Source organism: Coloeus monedula, assembly GCF_965178545.1.
Source record: "Coloeus monedula genome assembly, chromosome: 21".
Lineage (NCBI taxonomy): Eukaryota > Metazoa > Chordata > Aves > Passeriformes > Corvidae > Coloeus > Coloeus monedula.
In genome coordinates, this window is record NC_138801.1 from 3,605,419 (window position 1) to 3,622,017 (window position 16,599).

General features: G+C 49.9%; 1 protein-coding gene across 2 annotated transcripts in view; it reads left to right on the forward strand.

The window, feature by feature from the left end:
* The window catches only part of VAV2 (vav guanine nucleotide exchange factor 2), a 122,599-nt gene that overhangs the window by 21,746 nt on the left and 84,254 nt on the right, over nucleotides 1-16,599 (forward strand). For both annotated transcript variants that reach the window (XM_082295297.1, XM_082295298.1), the window contains exon 2: nucleotides 6,206-6,322. In XM_082295297.1, the coding sequence (XP_082151423.1) occupies nucleotides 6,206-6,322 (117 nt within the window). The remainder of the gene's footprint in view (nucleotides 1-6,205; nucleotides 6,323-16,599) is intronic.

Consider the following 16,599-nt stretch of genomic DNA (forward strand, 5'->3'; position numbering starts at 1 on the left):
CACAGCCCTTTTTTTTCCATTTTTTTTCCATATTTCATGGAGGAAACGAACCTGGCAGTCCTCAGGAGGAGTTCAGGAGTCAGGAAAACCTCCCTTGGATAAAATAGGATGAGCTCCTGGAGCACTGGGCTTGGCAGGGTGACAGTAGCCCACTCAGAATGTCCTCTGCCTCTGGGGCTGAGGTTTGGGACCTCTGAGTATTTAACAGGTTACTCCAGAGCCTCTCTTTGTTGTTTTTCTTAATTTTATTTTGTAGTTTTAAATTATTTTCACAATTCTTTGTACATTCTGGTTTCCAGTTGATGAGTTTAATACTGTTTACTGAGAGACCTCCTCCCTTTGAGAGCCCACAGGCCGTGATGGGAAGTTCCTATGGGGTAACTGGGGGATCTTTGTCCCTTTGAGCCGTGCCAGGGCGATGATGAGCGAAGGTGTGAGGACCAGAGCAGGGCTTGGCAGCCTGTCCTGGTCTGCTGCTGGATGCCTGTGTGTTTCTCTTGAGCAAGGTGGAAGCTCCTGGTGAGCTTGTGCAGGCGTTTTGCATCCCCCCGGAGCTCTGGCTGATTCTCCTCCCTGGGAAGGACCTTTGCTTGCTGTAGGTTTTGTTTTCCCCAGTCTTCCCAGTGCCCAGCTGTGGGTGTTTGCTAAAATACACGGTTGCTTTCCCTGAGGTGCTTTCCTAGGGATAAATCGTGCTTGTGAATGGATGTGAGAGGGAGAAGCTGTGGAGAGGTCAGCCCTCATCAGTGTTTCAGGCTCATTAATCAGCCTTCCTAAGTGGAATTTGCCCAGCCCTGGAGTGCTCAGCGATTAGAATGGCTTTGGAAAGAGGGGGGGGTGGGAATAATAGTGCTAAACTGTTTGAGAAATAATTTCATTCTTCACTTCTCAATAGATAAATCTGCTGTCCAACAACCTGAAATTTAATCTGTCCATCTGAAGTAATTGATGAGCTGCGACTTGAATCCAAATGTGGAGGGGAATTCTCTGCAGAGAGGTTTTGTGCTGTCTCTGCACCAGAGACAATGGGGCGAAGCTGGGGAGGAACAAAGCCGGGAGGAACAAAGCCACAGGAGATTTGGTGCTGCTGGGGGCGGTAATACGAGCTCCACTGGTGCTTTTGACTCATTGCTGGTCCCAAAACTGTCCTGGTGAGCCCTTGATGTGGAGGGGAGCTGGATGAGGCAGAGTCATTTGGAGAGATCAGATACAGGTCGTGATTTTCAGTTGTAGATCAGAGAATGGTTTGGGTTTGAAGGGACTTTAAAGACCACCTCATCCCAACCCCTGCCATATGCTGCTGCAGCCCTGCAGCTCCCACTGGATGCTCTTGGACTTTCTCCCCACTCCTGATGTTGGAGGAAGCCAAGGGAGTTTCGATGCCCCTTTGCAATGTCAGAGTAGCACAGGGGGACTCGCCGCCGTGGCTCAGAGATGCATCCTTTGGCTTTCTGCAGAGGTTTGTGCCATGGGGCACCTGTTTTCCCGCTGTAAACGATGTGTTTTCCCAAGGAGAGAGCCTCCCTTGCCCGTTTGCAGAGCCTGTGATCAGCAGCTGCTCCCAGCTCCCCGTTGAGGACTCACTTCTCGCCCGGTGCTTTCGAGCGGTGCCGGCAGTGAGATAAGAGGAAATCTGACATCACAGCCAGGAAGTGCTAAAGAAAGTCCTTTTCGTCATTCATCAGTGGGGTTATCTCCCCCAGCAGAGCTGCAGCATTCCTTGCACGCTGCAGGACACATTCCAAGCCCACGGCCGCGTGCCCGGCCACCCTGTGTGCCACTGTGTGCTCCCCCCACAGCCCCAGCCCCTCTCCAAAAGGACCTTTCCAAAACGCTGTGAGCTGCTGGATGTTCCTGCCCTTCCAGGCAAAATCATCCTCCTCATTTCTTTCCTTTTCTTGTGCTTTATGGCATTTTTTAAAAAGTCTCCTGGAGATTCCCAAGCCTTGCACGTCCTTCCCTTTTGCCATCCCAAGTGTAAGGAGCAGAGGCTGCTTTGATGCTCCTTCAGACCCCGCCGGGGATCCCAGTTTGGTTGTTGAGCAACTGCTGCTGCATTCTCCAGCTTTTTGTCAGTGAAAGTGATGGGAGTCCCCACCCCTGGTGGGATTTAGTGGGGTGTGGATGTGGCATTTGGGGACGTGGCTTAGTGAAGGGCTTGGCAGTGCTGGACTCGATCTTAGAGGCCTTTTCCAACCAAAATGGTTGCGTTTTTTCCTTTAACAAAGCAGTTTTGGTGGGTGTCAGGAGCATGTGTGGCCTTCAAGCCTGTGGGGCTGGGGAGTGTTTCCAACCCACCACGAGGAGCTCGAGTAGTTGGCTCTTTTCTGATGAATTTGCATTGGAAATGGCTCCTGTCTCAGCAGCGCAGGTGCCACGGGTGCCCAGTCATTCGGGGACTGCAGGGAGGGGCCTGAAGTCGGGGTGTGAGGAGGGGTGAGGGGCTGAGTCACCCACACCTTCCCACAGGCTCCTCTCCCACCCTCGGAGCTGGAGTTTCCACTTGCAGAAACATCTGACCTGCCCTTCCTGCTGTGGGGTGGCTGGGCATGGCCCTGCTGGGATCCCAGTGTCCCTGTGCAACGTGGAGTTATCCCAAGTGCCAAATCATCCCTTTTTTGACTTCGCCTGAAGGCATCTCCAGTGCATTTCTGAGTTTGAGTGGCACAAAAACTCAGCGGCACAACCCTTCGGATGCGCCGTGATCGTCTGAGGAGTCTCTAAACTCACTGAATCCAGTAAAAGAGACAAAATCGTGAAACCTTTCTTTAAAAAGCAGCATCCCAGAAGCTGCTGAGGAGGTCCCAGTGCGTCCCAGGCTTTGGGGCTGTTGCCACCCCCTGTGCAGCCAGCAGGGTGGCCGAGGGCTCCCAGTGGAAGTTAAGAGCAGTTTATTCACTGTATGACTTTGCAGAGTGGTTAAAAATAAATGGAGCTCTTGTGAAACTGGCTGAGCGCAGGTGATGGGGCCCTTCTGCTGCCTCTCTCTAGTGCTGGTTCTTCACAACCTTCCAAGGGCTGGGGCAGAGCTGACCACGCTTTTCTCATCTATTATCAGGCTTCAAGGCGTTTGGTTTTACCGGATGAGTTTCTCGCTCCATTTGGCACAATCCCATCCCTGTTCCAATCGCCTCTTCCCTCTCTGATGAGCTTTGCAGTGCCCAGGATGTTCTCCCCACCCAAGGACTCATGCCGTGGCTGTTCTGGAGCCTGGAAATGTTGGCATCCATGGAATTTGCTGGGCTCTCAGGTCTATTTCCAGAGCTGAGCATGGTGTCTGTGCCCAAAAGCGACGGCTGGTGGCTCCCAAGGTTGTTGGGTGGTGGCACGACTTGGAATTGGTGTTGCACCAGGGGAGATCTCAGGGCCCTGCTCAGCGCCAGCCAGGCTCCAAGCAGATAAATGACACCATTGATTTTGGGCCTGACAGGTGCTGAATGAGCCCCATGGAGAACATCGATTTCTCTCTCTTTTTTTCTCCTGCGAAACATTTGCTTGTCCAAAGGTGTGATTGACTGGTGAGTAAAGTGGCCTCGGCACAGCCCATATTAAATTGGAGCTAATATTAACGTGTGGCCATTGAGTAACAGTCTTGAGCCAAGAATTCATCGCCTCCCATCAGCAGCGACCCTGAAATGCCAGAAAAAATCAAAAGCACAAGATGACACTTTGCCACAGAAATAGTGCCAGGGGTGAATTGTGCCACCAACACCCACACTGGGTGTCCCCACGTGGACTTTTGGTGCTCGAAGAGGGTGAAACCCCCCTGCAGTTGTCATCCTGAGTGGTGGCATTTCTTGTGGGCAGCGTGGTGGCCTTGCTCTGCTGCCAGCTCCTCGCTGGTGGAGGAGGGCTCTGGTTAGTTGTGTTTGTTGTGTTTTCCATCAGGCCTTTTTCAGCAGCTCTTTAAACAGAATATGGCTTTTTCCTCGGTGTTTGTCACCTGCTGGCGCTCAGGGCCTGGCTGGCGGTGTGGTGGCTCCTTGCTGATGTCACCTGGGGCTGCAGGAGGACACTGCCGCTGTGGCAGGGGCCTCCTACTCATTTACCAGCTGTGGCGAGGTGGTTTCCACATCTGAATTGGATGAGCAAAATCAGCTTTGGCTCCTTCACTGGCCCAGGGTGCCCAGAGAAGCTGTGGCTGCCTCATCCTTGGAAGTGTCCAGGGCCAGCTTGGAGCAGCCTGGAGTAGTGGGACTGGATAATCCTGCATGTCCCTTCCAGCCCAAAGCATTCTGTGATTCTGAGTGTGTGATTCGGTGCTGGGATGAGCGGGAGCTGGGGAGGGAATGCTGCAGACGTGCAGGGCGGTTCTGCAGAGGGAGTTTGCATCCTGCTGTGTGTAATTGTGGCTGCACCCTGTGCTGTTAACTTTCAAAATTGGAGGCTTAAAAAGGATTTAAAATAAGCACATGCTGGAACTTTGGGATCAGCAGGACTGCAGTGAAGCAGCACACACACAGCCCGGGGTGTAAATTCTTGGAGAGACCCAGGAGATAAAGTTATGAAATAACCTGTGTCAGCAAGAGAGGTTGTAAAGCAATTCCAAAAAAAAAAAAAAAAACCAACAAAACCTCACAGCCTAGACACTTACATTTACTGCAGTGTTTATGTGAGATAGAGGAATGCCCTAGAAGACCAGATTTGTTTGCAATTCCTGCCTCTGGCACGTGCTTGTCCCATGAGAAGGCTCTGATGAGATGGGACTGTCCTGTGCCACCCTCCCATGCTGGGGAAGCTCTGCTGTCACTCGCTGGCCCCGTGGCGTGGGGGAGAAGGGTAAAAGGTTATTTCTTGCTTTGTGTAGGTGAAGCAGCCAGTTGTTAATGAGGTGGTTTTGCTAATCCATGGCTGGAAACCTCGTGCCTAATCCCCAAAGCAGCGATAACGAGCTGCGCCTGGGCCACGGCTCCGGAGATACCACAGCCCCAAAGACTCTGCTTTGATGCTTTTAATTAAGAGAAAATTAAGCTATTTTCTTTTGCTTTGAACCCTAGGTGAAGTTTGCAAGTGGTGTCTTTACATGGGGTGTGTTTGATGACAGCTCGGGGAACCGAGATTTTGTGCCATGTGACAAAACCAGGCCAAGGGAATCCACCCAAAGGCAGCTTGGCTCCTCTGCCTGTTGATCCCATGGGGGTGATCCACCCCTTTAATGGATTGATTTCCTTAGGATTCTAACATGTTTGTTAGGTATTTGTAAGGAATTTGCTGAAAAAGTGAAGAGTTGCCTAAAGATACAGTGATAAATTGAAGGGATTTTGCAGTGAGGAGGCAGAAGGAAGGGAAGTTCATTGGCCGGCTCAGCAGATGAGGGGTGTAGGTGACGCAGCTGCAAAAAAGAAGCAGATTTTTATTTCTCTCTTCTTTAGCCCCTGTGCTGCCAGGCAGCACCGTTGGAGTGAGACCCTCTGGAATCCTCAGGCTTCAGAATCCCTGATGATTGTGGATAAACAACCTTCTATTGCTATAGCCAAAGACAGGATTTTTAAAAAGAGAAACTTAATGTTGCTCTGCCAGTCGACCATGCTGGATAACCAAGGGTTTGGGTTGGAAGGGATATTGCAGATCATCCAGTTTGACCCCTGGGCAGGGACACCTTCCACTGTCCCAGGTTGCTCCAAGCCCCATCCAGCCTGGCCTTGGACAATTCCAGGGATCCTGGGGCAGCCACAGCTTCTCTGGGCACCCTGTGCCAGGGCCTGCCCACCCTCACAGCCAGGAATTCCTTCCCAACATCCCATCGAACCCTGCCCTCTGGCAGTTTGAAGCCATCCCCCCTTGTCCTGTTGCTGTAACACGTGCCCCTTCTGTAGGGAACCAAATGGGATCATGCTGGAAATGGTAAAACGTTCCACACTGGGCTTCTGTGGAACATCAGCTGTAATTTATCTTTGCCTTCGACCTTGAAAGGGAAACGTCCTGGCTTGAGTTTTGCAGCCCTTCTGCAGCGTTACCTTGGGAGAAACTTGTTTGTCAAAGGGGCGTTGTGTTCCTGGTGTGCAGCTGAGAACACAGGAGCCCTCGCAGGGCAGCCAGAGCCTGACATCCTCAGAAACAACAAATAAACTCCTGCCTGGCTTTGCAGTGCGAGTTTCTCAGTCCCTGCTAACTTGTCTTGCATCGAACTGGGTAAATCTCAGTTACAATTTGTGCCTGTCTCGCTCACTTTTCCCCTCCTTTTCTCTTTTTTATTCTCCCTTAGTTTCTCTGCTTGAAGAACATCCGAACCTTCCTAAAAGTGTGTCACGACAAGTTTGGGTTAAGGAACAGCGACCTCTTTGATCCCTTCGACCTCTTCGATGTGCGGGATTTCGGAAAGGTAAGGCTTAACTCTGGAGCTCCTGGGAAGGGATGAGTCTGGCACCGGGGCTGTTCCCTGGGCTTGTGCTCTAGGTTTTGGGTGAAAATACAAAGGTTTTGTGGTTTTCTGAGCAGCTTCTGCATCCTTAACCTGGATCCTGTTCCCCTATGCTCGTGGTGTGTTTAGGATTCTGCTGTGTCCTCAGTGTATTTAGGGGTTGATTTGGTATATTTGGGGGTTGGTTCTGCTGTGTCCTCAAGGGAGGGAGACCAAGCCTTCAGGCTTTCTGCTTTAGATTGAGAAGTCTCCGGGATCAGTCTCTAAAGGACGTGTCCAATGTGTTTCTGATTGGAATCAAACCTTGCACAGGGTCCACACCTCGCACAGTCCTTCCCCATCCGCTGCCACCTCTGCAGAGCAAAATAACTTTGCTGAAATCGCCTCTGATTTTCGTCACGTGGCCATTGAGTGTCTGTGGGGTCAGGGAGTTTCAGGGCAGGGTGAAATGAGTGCCCTGAGCTTCCCAAAAACGTGTTGCTGTAGGTGATAGTTGGCACCAAACACTGAACAAGGATAACTCTGGTTTTGACAAGTGGCTCTTGTTCTGATCCCCTGACTTTGACACCAGCTGCATCAGGGCTGATGGATAAAGGGCTCAGGGAAGCCATTACCCAGGACAATTGCTATGTTCTTCAGCAGAAAAGGTGATAAAAGATTTATTAAAGTTCTGTATTGTTTTACGTGTTTCGAGCTGCCAGACATAAGCTGCTGGAAGGCATCTTCCCTTCTGATTATCCAAGGAGTAGATTTTCACTGCTGATGGGGATATATTATTTGATATTTATTGCCTAATTTATTTCTGGACCATTATGTGGAATGTGCAATTGCAGTGCCTTGTTTTATGAGGTTTTTTTTGATTTATGGAATACAAGGAGGCAGTTGTTGTTCTGGGAATATGAATGCACAGAAGGAACCTTTTGGGCTGGGGAAGGAACTGCTGCTAATTAAAATGCTGCTTTCTCGTCACATTGTCTCTTGCTTTGTGCAGTTTCAGATTGCCTCTGATGCCTGTTAATAGGGCCTGGTGTTAAACACTGCTGGAGCACATCAGCTGACGAGCAGAGTTTGATTTCCTTTCTGGTCTGCTTAGGGAACAGCTCTTCCCTCCCCCTGTTCACTTTTTGGGGGTGCATTCAGCTTTGTGACCTGGGGAGGTGATTGGCCACTCCCTCTTTCCTCATGGCAATCTGGTTTTTTTTGGAGACTTGGGAAAGAAATGTGTCATAAACTTCCAAGAGACCCAAATGTGCTTTATTGCCTGCATCGTGCTTGTTTCAATGTTGTCGTCATCCTCAACCAACCACAGAAAATGTGGGAAGCAGACTGTCTATACAAAAAGCTCTTTTTTTTTTTATCAGCTTGGTGAAGGTATCAGCTGTCCAGCTCTGCACCACCCTAAATCCCTCTGGAAGCCTGTCAAAACAATCCCATTGTCTTCACCACCTTTCATTCCCACATTATCCTCAGATCTGTGTTCAGCAGTGGCAAAGCAAATAAACAGGGAAAAATCTGCTGTTGACCAGAGCTCCTTTTCCGTTTTGAGTCACGGCGAGAGCAAAAGGAGTCTCAAATCCACGTCCCCACTGGCCAAACACAGACTTCACACACAAAAAAATTCTTCCAGGAGCTATTCACTCCTCAGATCAATAGTATTTTTTTGGGTACAAGACACTTAGACCATGTAGAAGGAGTTTCTGACAGAGCACAGTAACAGCCGAGCGATTAATTGCAGGGAGGCTTTGGTGGAGTGGTGTTGGGTGTTTCCCCTCTGGATGCCACTGGGATAATTATTCCTCTCCTCCAAACCAAAAGGCCACTGGGACAGCAATTACCAGCAGCTTTTGGGATGGCTGGAGGGTAATTACCGAGGAGAAAGGCGGGGACTGGCGTTTTTGTGGTGCCAACCTCTGCGTAAAGGGCCTTGGATCTTCGGGGTTTTTTTAGTGTTAGAAAACCACTGGTGCTTTAAAAAAGGATGAAAAATCAGATGCCTCAGTCTTGCCTTGCCCAGCTGTTATTCTGAGAGAGGTTTCCATGTTTCCATCACTCCTTTTGGCTCCTGAGCCAGGGCTTCTGCAAGGAGGAGCTGCCGTGGGATTGATGGAGCCCCTCCCACTGGAGCGACTGTGCCTGGGGGCTCCTGGAGTCCAGGAACGCGTGGGGTTTGCTTCTTCCTTGAGTTTTAAGCTTGGGAAGCTACTTTTTGCTGTCAGCAGGGTAACAGCTGGTGAAATGGGATCGTGAACCATGTGGGCTTCTCCAGCCCAAATCCCACTGGAGCGTGAAAGCTCCGTCTCTGGCTCCGTGGGACACTGGGAATGGGCTCCTGCCAAATGCATGCGTCACCTTCCCTGCAGTCTGCAGTGTCTCCCAGCTCCCCAGGGGAGCCCAAAGGCCAATTCCAGTTGCTCATGGCCAGTTGAAATTGCTCACAGCCAGCTCTTTTTCCCCATGTCCAGTTATTAAGCAATCCTGTTGTGGTGGGGGCCATGCTGTGTTTCATGACAGAGGTTTCCAGAAGTGATCCCAGATGCTGGTGCCTGTATATCTACCCATGCCCCTTTAAAAAAATGTGGTTGTATTGCTTTCTACCAATTGGCTCTTAAATATTTTTGAAAATTTGATCCCTTTAAAGTGGCTCAGAGCTCTCCATAAGTCACCAGTGGCATCTGCAGAAGTGTTTTCTCCGTGGCTGCAGGATGCAGGAGTAAAACCCCAGTTCATATTTCCTCATCCCTAATTAGGGTCTGATTCTGCAGGGTTGCTGTGCCCAGTCTCTGTTAGTACAGCCTGGCTCTTAAAAAAAGAAATGAAATAAAAAGCTGATGCTCGTGTACAGTGTGTTGTTACACATTTAGTAGCAGTGATGGTATAAAATCAAACTCTTATTGGACTTGCTAATTTATTGGCACCAACTGTAATGACATAAAATGTACATAAATATGGATTAAACTCTTTATTACTCTATTAGTCAGCGTGATGGTAGCCAGGTTCATTAAAAGGAGTTACTCATTTTAAATAACTTGCAGTAATGTACTATTTTTTTTAAAGAAATATAGTTCAAATATTCATAAACCTGTGGAGCGTGCCATTTATTGGCCTCCCGCTCCTCTCTGCCCTCCTGATGTGAATTTAATCGTCCCGAATTCCTTTTGAAGTTCTTGCTCTGCTTGAAAAAGGCTTTTTTTTTTTGCAAGAAGAGGGTCTTCCCTCCCCTGCCCCGCGGATATGAAACGATGCTGTTCTAAAAATGAAAAAGGGAAGCGATTCACAGGTCAGCTGAAAGAGGAGGAGATGCTGATACTGAGATTAAAGTTGTGTTTTCCACTCTGGTTCTGGTCCAGAGGTTGGGGAGAGAGTGTTGCACCCACCTCACAGCTGGAGCAGGGTCTGGATCAATCCTCCCTCTTAGCTAAACCCACCAAGATTTTGCTGGTGCGTGGCTGGGGCAGGGCTTGGCATGGCTGATCTCGTGTGTCTGAAGTGCCAGGGAGGGGATGTGGGTGGTGGGGAGGTGGCTGCGAGCCTGGCACGCTCCGGTGGCTGTGCCAAGAGCTGCCTTGGAGGTGGGAGTGAAATCAGAGTTGAAGTGATGGGTGCCCTTTCTAAATTCAAAGAAATTGTATTCAGGGTGTTTTTTAGTGTAAGGGTGTCCCCTTCCTCCTGCTGATGGGCTGGTGTGGATCCCTCTTGGAGAGCTCTGGAGGGATCCAGCCTGTCCTCACCGGATGCTTTGTTGGTCCCCAGTTCCATCCCCAGCACCGGGGCTGGAGAATTTTCCAAGTGAGGGATCCCACCTTGCCATCCATTTGGGTGGGTCGGGACAGCTCTGGAGGGGCTCAGCTGCCACAGTCCCCCCCATCCCTTTGTGTCACACCCCACCCTGCTGCCAGAGAGACAGAAAACTCCGTTTTCTGCTCGGTTTCAGTCAGGAGGGTGGGGAGCACTGTCAGAATTATTTAGGGGATTCATAACTGAGAGTTGGTGGCTGGCGTTTCTCTTTTTCTGCTGAGAATTCCCCTCCCTCCAGCATCTCTAATGTCACATACGAACCACTAGCCCTGCAGCAGTATTTTTAAGGGTGCCTTTTTAACACAGTTTGGGCAGAGAGAAGGGGGAGATTTATATGAATTAATATAGGTAGGTGAAAACTGCAGAGCTTTCGGATGAACAGCTGCTGTAATGCAGCAAACCCAGGACCTGCTGGTGGTGGCAGCAGCTCCTCTTCTCCCATTTTGACTTTTAGGGTTTTTTTCTGACCTCCTGGAGCCAAGAACCACAGAGTGCATGAAGCTATAGTGTCTGGGAGCGGCGAGCAGCGCTTGGCAGCCACGCTGGACATCCCATCCCAGCCCTGTCCCTTATTTTGACAAATCCCTGGAGGCCCAGGCAGCCGGACGGGGCTTCCCGTGTTGTGGCCCGCTGTGCCAGCTCCTCAGATGGCTCTGTGGCATTGGCTGTGTGCCCAGGGGGATCCTGTGGCAGCTGGGAACATCTCGGATAGCTGTGTCACTGCGGCGGGTGGGGAGGGAAGTGAGGAGAATTCTCCAAAAGAAGGGCGTGTATATTCGATGTATTTTTTTTTCAAATTCCCGAGGGAGCAGTAGAGTCACTGACTTGCAGAGAGATTTTTGTGTGTGTCATTGCCTGGAAGAAACCCACTTTAACCCCTTGCCTGCCCAGTGCTTGCTGTCACTTTGTCCCCACTGAAGAAGGAGCCACGGGTGCATTCTGTGCCCACGCCAGGGTTTTTCCCAGAGCCTTTGGGGTTGCAGTTCTTGGCTGAGGGAGAATGCTCAGCTCTGGGGGGGGGGAAGGCAGCCCTGGGTGCCTGTGCAGGGCTGTGACTGTGCAGGGTTGATAATTAACCCCCCATTGCAGGAGCTGTGGGTGATGTTTCGTCATCAGGTGTTTGGCCACCTGTGTTTTGATGACCTTGCTGGAGTTGTTCTGGAGATTTGGACATTGGGATGAGTGCAGCACGGGTTGGGTTTATTCTTCCCTCTTTTTTCCAGTTTGAGGGTTCATTTGGGCTTGGGAGGTCATGGTTTGGAATCGGGGTGCTGCAGGGACCCTCCTGCTCCTGGTCACCCTGAGGACATTGGTGGGGCTGTGCTGGCAGGTGCAGTGTGTCCAGCAGGTGTTCCCAGATGGAACACCACAAATGTGTGCAGGAAATCCCGATGCTGAACAGGATTGCAGATTTCTTGGGCCAGTCAAGCCCGAACCAGACAGTGCCTTTGGCTGTGCTGTGCCAAGGCCATTCCCAGGGTGATGTTTGCCATGAGGGATGTGGTGGTGCAGCCATTCCTCCAGTAATGGACATTTTTAGGCTCCAAATCCTGGTAATTTCTCCCTGCTCTGAGCATTGCCGTGGTAGGGACTGGATCTTCCCAGTTGCTTGGGGCAGTTGGTGTTGTAAGGGCTGGGTCTGGTGTGTTTGGGGCTGTTCAGGGCTTCAGAAACAGCACCACAGCCTCAAGCCTTGTTTAGGCAACAAACTGCTGATAAAAGCCAGTTAATCTTTCACTGCACCCTGAGGCCAGAACCTCTGTGACACTCCTGGGCTGTGCCCAGGGGGGCAGCTGGGAGCTGAGCCACCAACCTGTGGCCCTGGTGTCACCTCCTGGTGGTCACGCTGGAGCAGATGGAAATGCCACATCCCAGCAGCTGGTGGCCCTCTGGGATTCCCTGCAGGAGCAGCTTTTAGTTGTGGCAAATTCTCTGCTTTTCCCCCTCCCTTTCTCCCCTACTTGAAACTCCAGATTGTTTATATATGTGCAGCTTCTCAGCGCAACTGAAAAAGCCAGAAATGTTCAAAATGTTCATTCTGGGAAGTTTTGCCTTTCCCCCCCCACTTCTTGGCTGCTTTCCCCAGTATTTTTCCAAGGGGTCACACTAAGGGGTGTTATGTTTCAGATCAAACAAGTGTGGGCAGGATCTTCTGTAACTCTCACAGCCTTGATGGGAGAATTCTGCTGTTGGGCCTCGAGCAGTGATGGAAGCGCTTTAACGTGCGAGGAATCCGAAGTATTGATCAGGACATGGATAAATGCATATCCTTAATGTGTATGAAATTGATTTTCTTGTACCTTCATGATTTGTCTTGAGTTCTCCTTTTAGACAATATCAGGGAGAGAAGGACTTTTTTTTTTAACTTTGGAAAAAACTGAGTGTTAAAACAGCTACAAGTGTGTCTCCAAAAAGTGGGGAGGGGAGATGTCAGGTTTTTTTTTTGGGTGATCCAACAATTTCTGGCTATTGTCTGGTTTTGTTTGAACCTCCTTGATTATGTCATGGGGTATTTGAGGCTTAATGATACAGTGAACATCATTGTGGGTGCAAGATGCCAACAGGCAAAGCCAGGCTTTGTGTGCCTTGGTGCTGTGAGTGCATCTCTCATCACTTGAGCTGAACTGTTCAGCATCATGTGCTCTGGGAGAGGAAGGAAATACATCCCAGCTAATATCACTTCAGGGACTCTTGGAATAAAAGGAATTTTTTATTCTGTAATGAGCTCTTCTGTTTCTTCATTAAAACCTTCAGCCTCTTGCAGCAGCGATGATGAGACTGTCCCAAGGTTACAAATACCAAACGCTTTGGTTTTTGTAAACAAAATAATTATTTCTTTTATGTAATTATTATATCTAATGTATTTTTATATAATTGTTTTAAAATAATTATAATTATTATTTGCAAATAATAATAATCATTTCTTGAAACAGATTAACACGTGGGTGTAAATGCAGTTTAGTAAAAAGTGAAACCATCAGGCTGAAAGTTCTGGAGTGGCTGAACCCCACAATCCCCAGTGCTCAGAGCACAGCATCACCCTGTGAAATGGGGCAAAGAAAAACGAGGGGGGAAAAGCTTCTGTAGGAAATGGTGATTTTTCTTGGGGCGGAGATGAGTTGGTGCAAGGTAGTACAGTGAAATATCACACCTGAACACGAACATCCTGATGCCAGGAGGAGCCTGGGTGTCCCGTGTCCCATCCCCAGGATATCCCAGGACCGGGTGCTCTGAGGGAGATGGAGATGGGCTGTGGCTGGTGAGGCTGGGCCCTGCCATGCTCCTGCCAGATCCATGTTTTACCTTGGAAAGTCCCTCACTGGAAGGGAGGTGTTCTTGGTTCACAGTAAGTAAGCAGTGCAGACACAAATGTGTTGAAACCTGTGTCAGCAGAGTGTGGGCTTGGTGAGGTTTGCTGTTTGCACCCTGACTTCTCACTGAATTCTCCTCTGATTCTCCTGTATTTGGAGAGACTTCAGGGTGTGGGGACTGTGCCAGGCAGGGACAGCTTTAGAAACCAGGGATGGTGGGGAGGCTCCTCATCTCCCTCCCACGCTTCCTCATGGGAGAAAGCTGAAGGGGAAACAAAAAACCATCTTGGACTGTTTTGTTCCACTGGCTGTCAGAATGGGCTGCCTGTTTGTTCTTGGAGGGTTTCCAGATAGGGGATTTTTTTTTTTTCTCCCTCTTTTTCCTTCAGAAATTAAAATATTTCTTCAAGAACTCCCTGTAGGTTTTGTGATTCCTCCCACCTGCCCGCTGCAGGATGGGTGTGCACATTGAGGTGCACTCACAGGAGGGGCGGAGAGGATGGTGAGGGTAAAAAGGGTGGAAAATTCCAGGAATATCCTGGAGCTGCAGGGTATTGGGATGCTCTTTCTGTGCTGGGTGCAGCACGCAAGGTGCCAGGTGATAGCACAGGATCCCAGGGCTGGTCAGGAGCAATTTGATGTGAAAAGCTTCTCTCTAAACATCCCAGGGGAGGCTGGAATGAGCAAGACACCTGCAAGAACATCTTAAAAATCAATCTCCCCTTGTTTTCCAGCTTTTCCTTGCCTGGTTCCAAACCAGGGAGGTGATGGTTGGACATCCATTCCCATCTGGAGCAGGACAACATCCCTGACTCACCCTCAGTGCTTGGCTGCTCCACTTAATGAGGCTCAGATGGTGCTGTTGCAGAAAGTTCATTTACACCGAGTGTTAATGGTGTGGAAGCAAGAGTTCCCCTCTTCCACATCGTTTTCTTCCTGCTAATTAGGGATTAGAGCATAATCATGGTAGCAGGACAGCAGCCACCACGCAGCCTGCGTGAAGCTAATGATGTGGCATTGCACTTTGTGGCCTTTGTCAGGGATTCTTATTTCTCCTTCCAGGCCTCTCTTGTTTGTAATTTTAGGAATTCCTGAGCCAGCATGGACTTGAGTGATGTTTGCAGTCGTTCCTTGTAATGAGTGAGGCTTGTGTGGGAGAGGCTGAGGAAGCTGTGGTGGGGATTTCACAGCCTGGGACTGAAGTTTTTGGTTAAAAAGGGGTTCAGTACCTCGGGAAGGAGCGATGTGCAAACGGGCTGGAAGGTGGAGCCAGCAGCGTGCACGTCCTCGTGGAGTTTCCCTTCCTAATCCTGGGGCAAGGCTTCATTTTTTGGGCATAATTTTGATGCCAGCCAGTGGTGAGAAGCAGTGGCAGAGCTGCTGCTATCCCACACCTCGTGGGAGCAGGGAGACAGCTCCAGAGCTGCTGGTGTTGTGCATTCCTTGGAGGTGGGGTGGATGTCACCCCCACACGGGGCAGGGGTTCCCATGCAGGTGAACACTCTGGATTTCGTGCATGTGATTGAAAACATGCACATCTCTGCAGAGAAGGGATGCAAAAGTGGAGCTTTGTGGAGTTTTCTCAAGGGAAAAAAAAAAAAAAAGGATATTTTCTTCCCCTTACACAGGCTTTACACAGACCTTTCAGAGTGCACGGAGAATTAAAGTGGGAGGATTTGGAGCGCAGTGTGATCTCAGGGGTGTCCGTGTGACAAACGGCTCAGGGCACGCAGCAGAGACAAAACAACTGGAGATGGTGCTGAGGGAATGATTGAAATGAGCGCTTGGAGAGCCAGGGTGTGAGACAGCAGCTCCCCTGCCCGTACCTGAGCCTGATGGAGTGCAGCAGCTCTCCGGCAGGAGAGAGAAACTCGCTCTTCCGAGCCAGTGGACTGCAAAGATTATTGAAAAAAATTGAATATATTTCTTTCATGCGGAAATGGTGCTGCAGTCCCTGTTCAGAGAGATTTATCAAAGGGATCTCTGTGCTCCAGCAGCAGGGCTGAGATCACAGCTCGCCGCAGATGTGAGTTGAACTGACTGAGTCCCACTTTCAGCAGCTCTGAGTAACCATTGTGCAGTGTCCTGAACCCCACACACCAGCCCTGCTCCCAGGCTGTCCTCACACAGGCCAGACTGGCACAGCAAGTGAGTTTTTCTTCAAAACTGAGTTTTCTGGCCCCTGGAAATGCCCCAGTGAAGCTGGCTGTGCGGGCTCTGCACTGGGCACTCCAGTGTGGGATGCTGGAGGGCAACCAGAGCCCTCTAGTTCCCTGGAGAGGATGCTCCAGTGGCCAGGGAGGTGTTAGAGAGGGATCCACTAGCATGTGGGTTTGTCTGGTTTTGTTTCCTTTTTCAGCTGGGATGTTCCATCCTGTTTCAACAGAGATAATTTTAAGCATATTCAGATGATGTAACAATTTGGGGGAGGGGGTTCTGATTTTTGTAGACCTGGGTGACAGCTCTTCTGTGAGAACCTGATTTTTTGGGACTAAGTGCTCAATGAGATTAGACTTTAATGATGTCTCAGAGATTTATTACTCACTAGGAGAGTCTGTAGCAGGATCTTGAATGTGTTGGCCTGCAAGCAGAAAAGCCCCATTGACCTTGATGGTGTGTTTGAGGTACAGAAGGCAGCTGGGTCTGGCTCATCAGCCCCATATTTGATCTTGAAATAAGAAATTTCATTTAAAACCACGCCTGCATAGAAAAATGGAGAACTGGGAAGTGGAGAAGCTTTTGGTTGAAGTCCAACCTGCAGGGATCCTGTGAAGGACTCTTGCCTTGGGGCCTCACTTGACTTTGGGTGTTTGCTCAGCCCCATTCCTCTTCCAGCCAAGTCCCTGTGAGAGCCCTGCTGCCTGCCCTCCCCCTCCGCCCTTTTCTTTCATAATATTGTTCTAATTACTGGAGTGTGAAGAATTGACTCTTAAAACGCCTCTTGGCAAATTCCAGTTGTGCATTGATGAAATGTCCAGCCCGTCCTGGGATCGCAACTTCCCCGTCCGTCCCGGCCAGACTGGGACACGGTGGTTGTTCCATTGGCTGGGGATCCTAAATGCCAACGGGAGATGGAAAAGGGAGAAGAAAAGGAGGGATCTGGGGGAGGGAAAAGGGTTAACACTTGTTTGC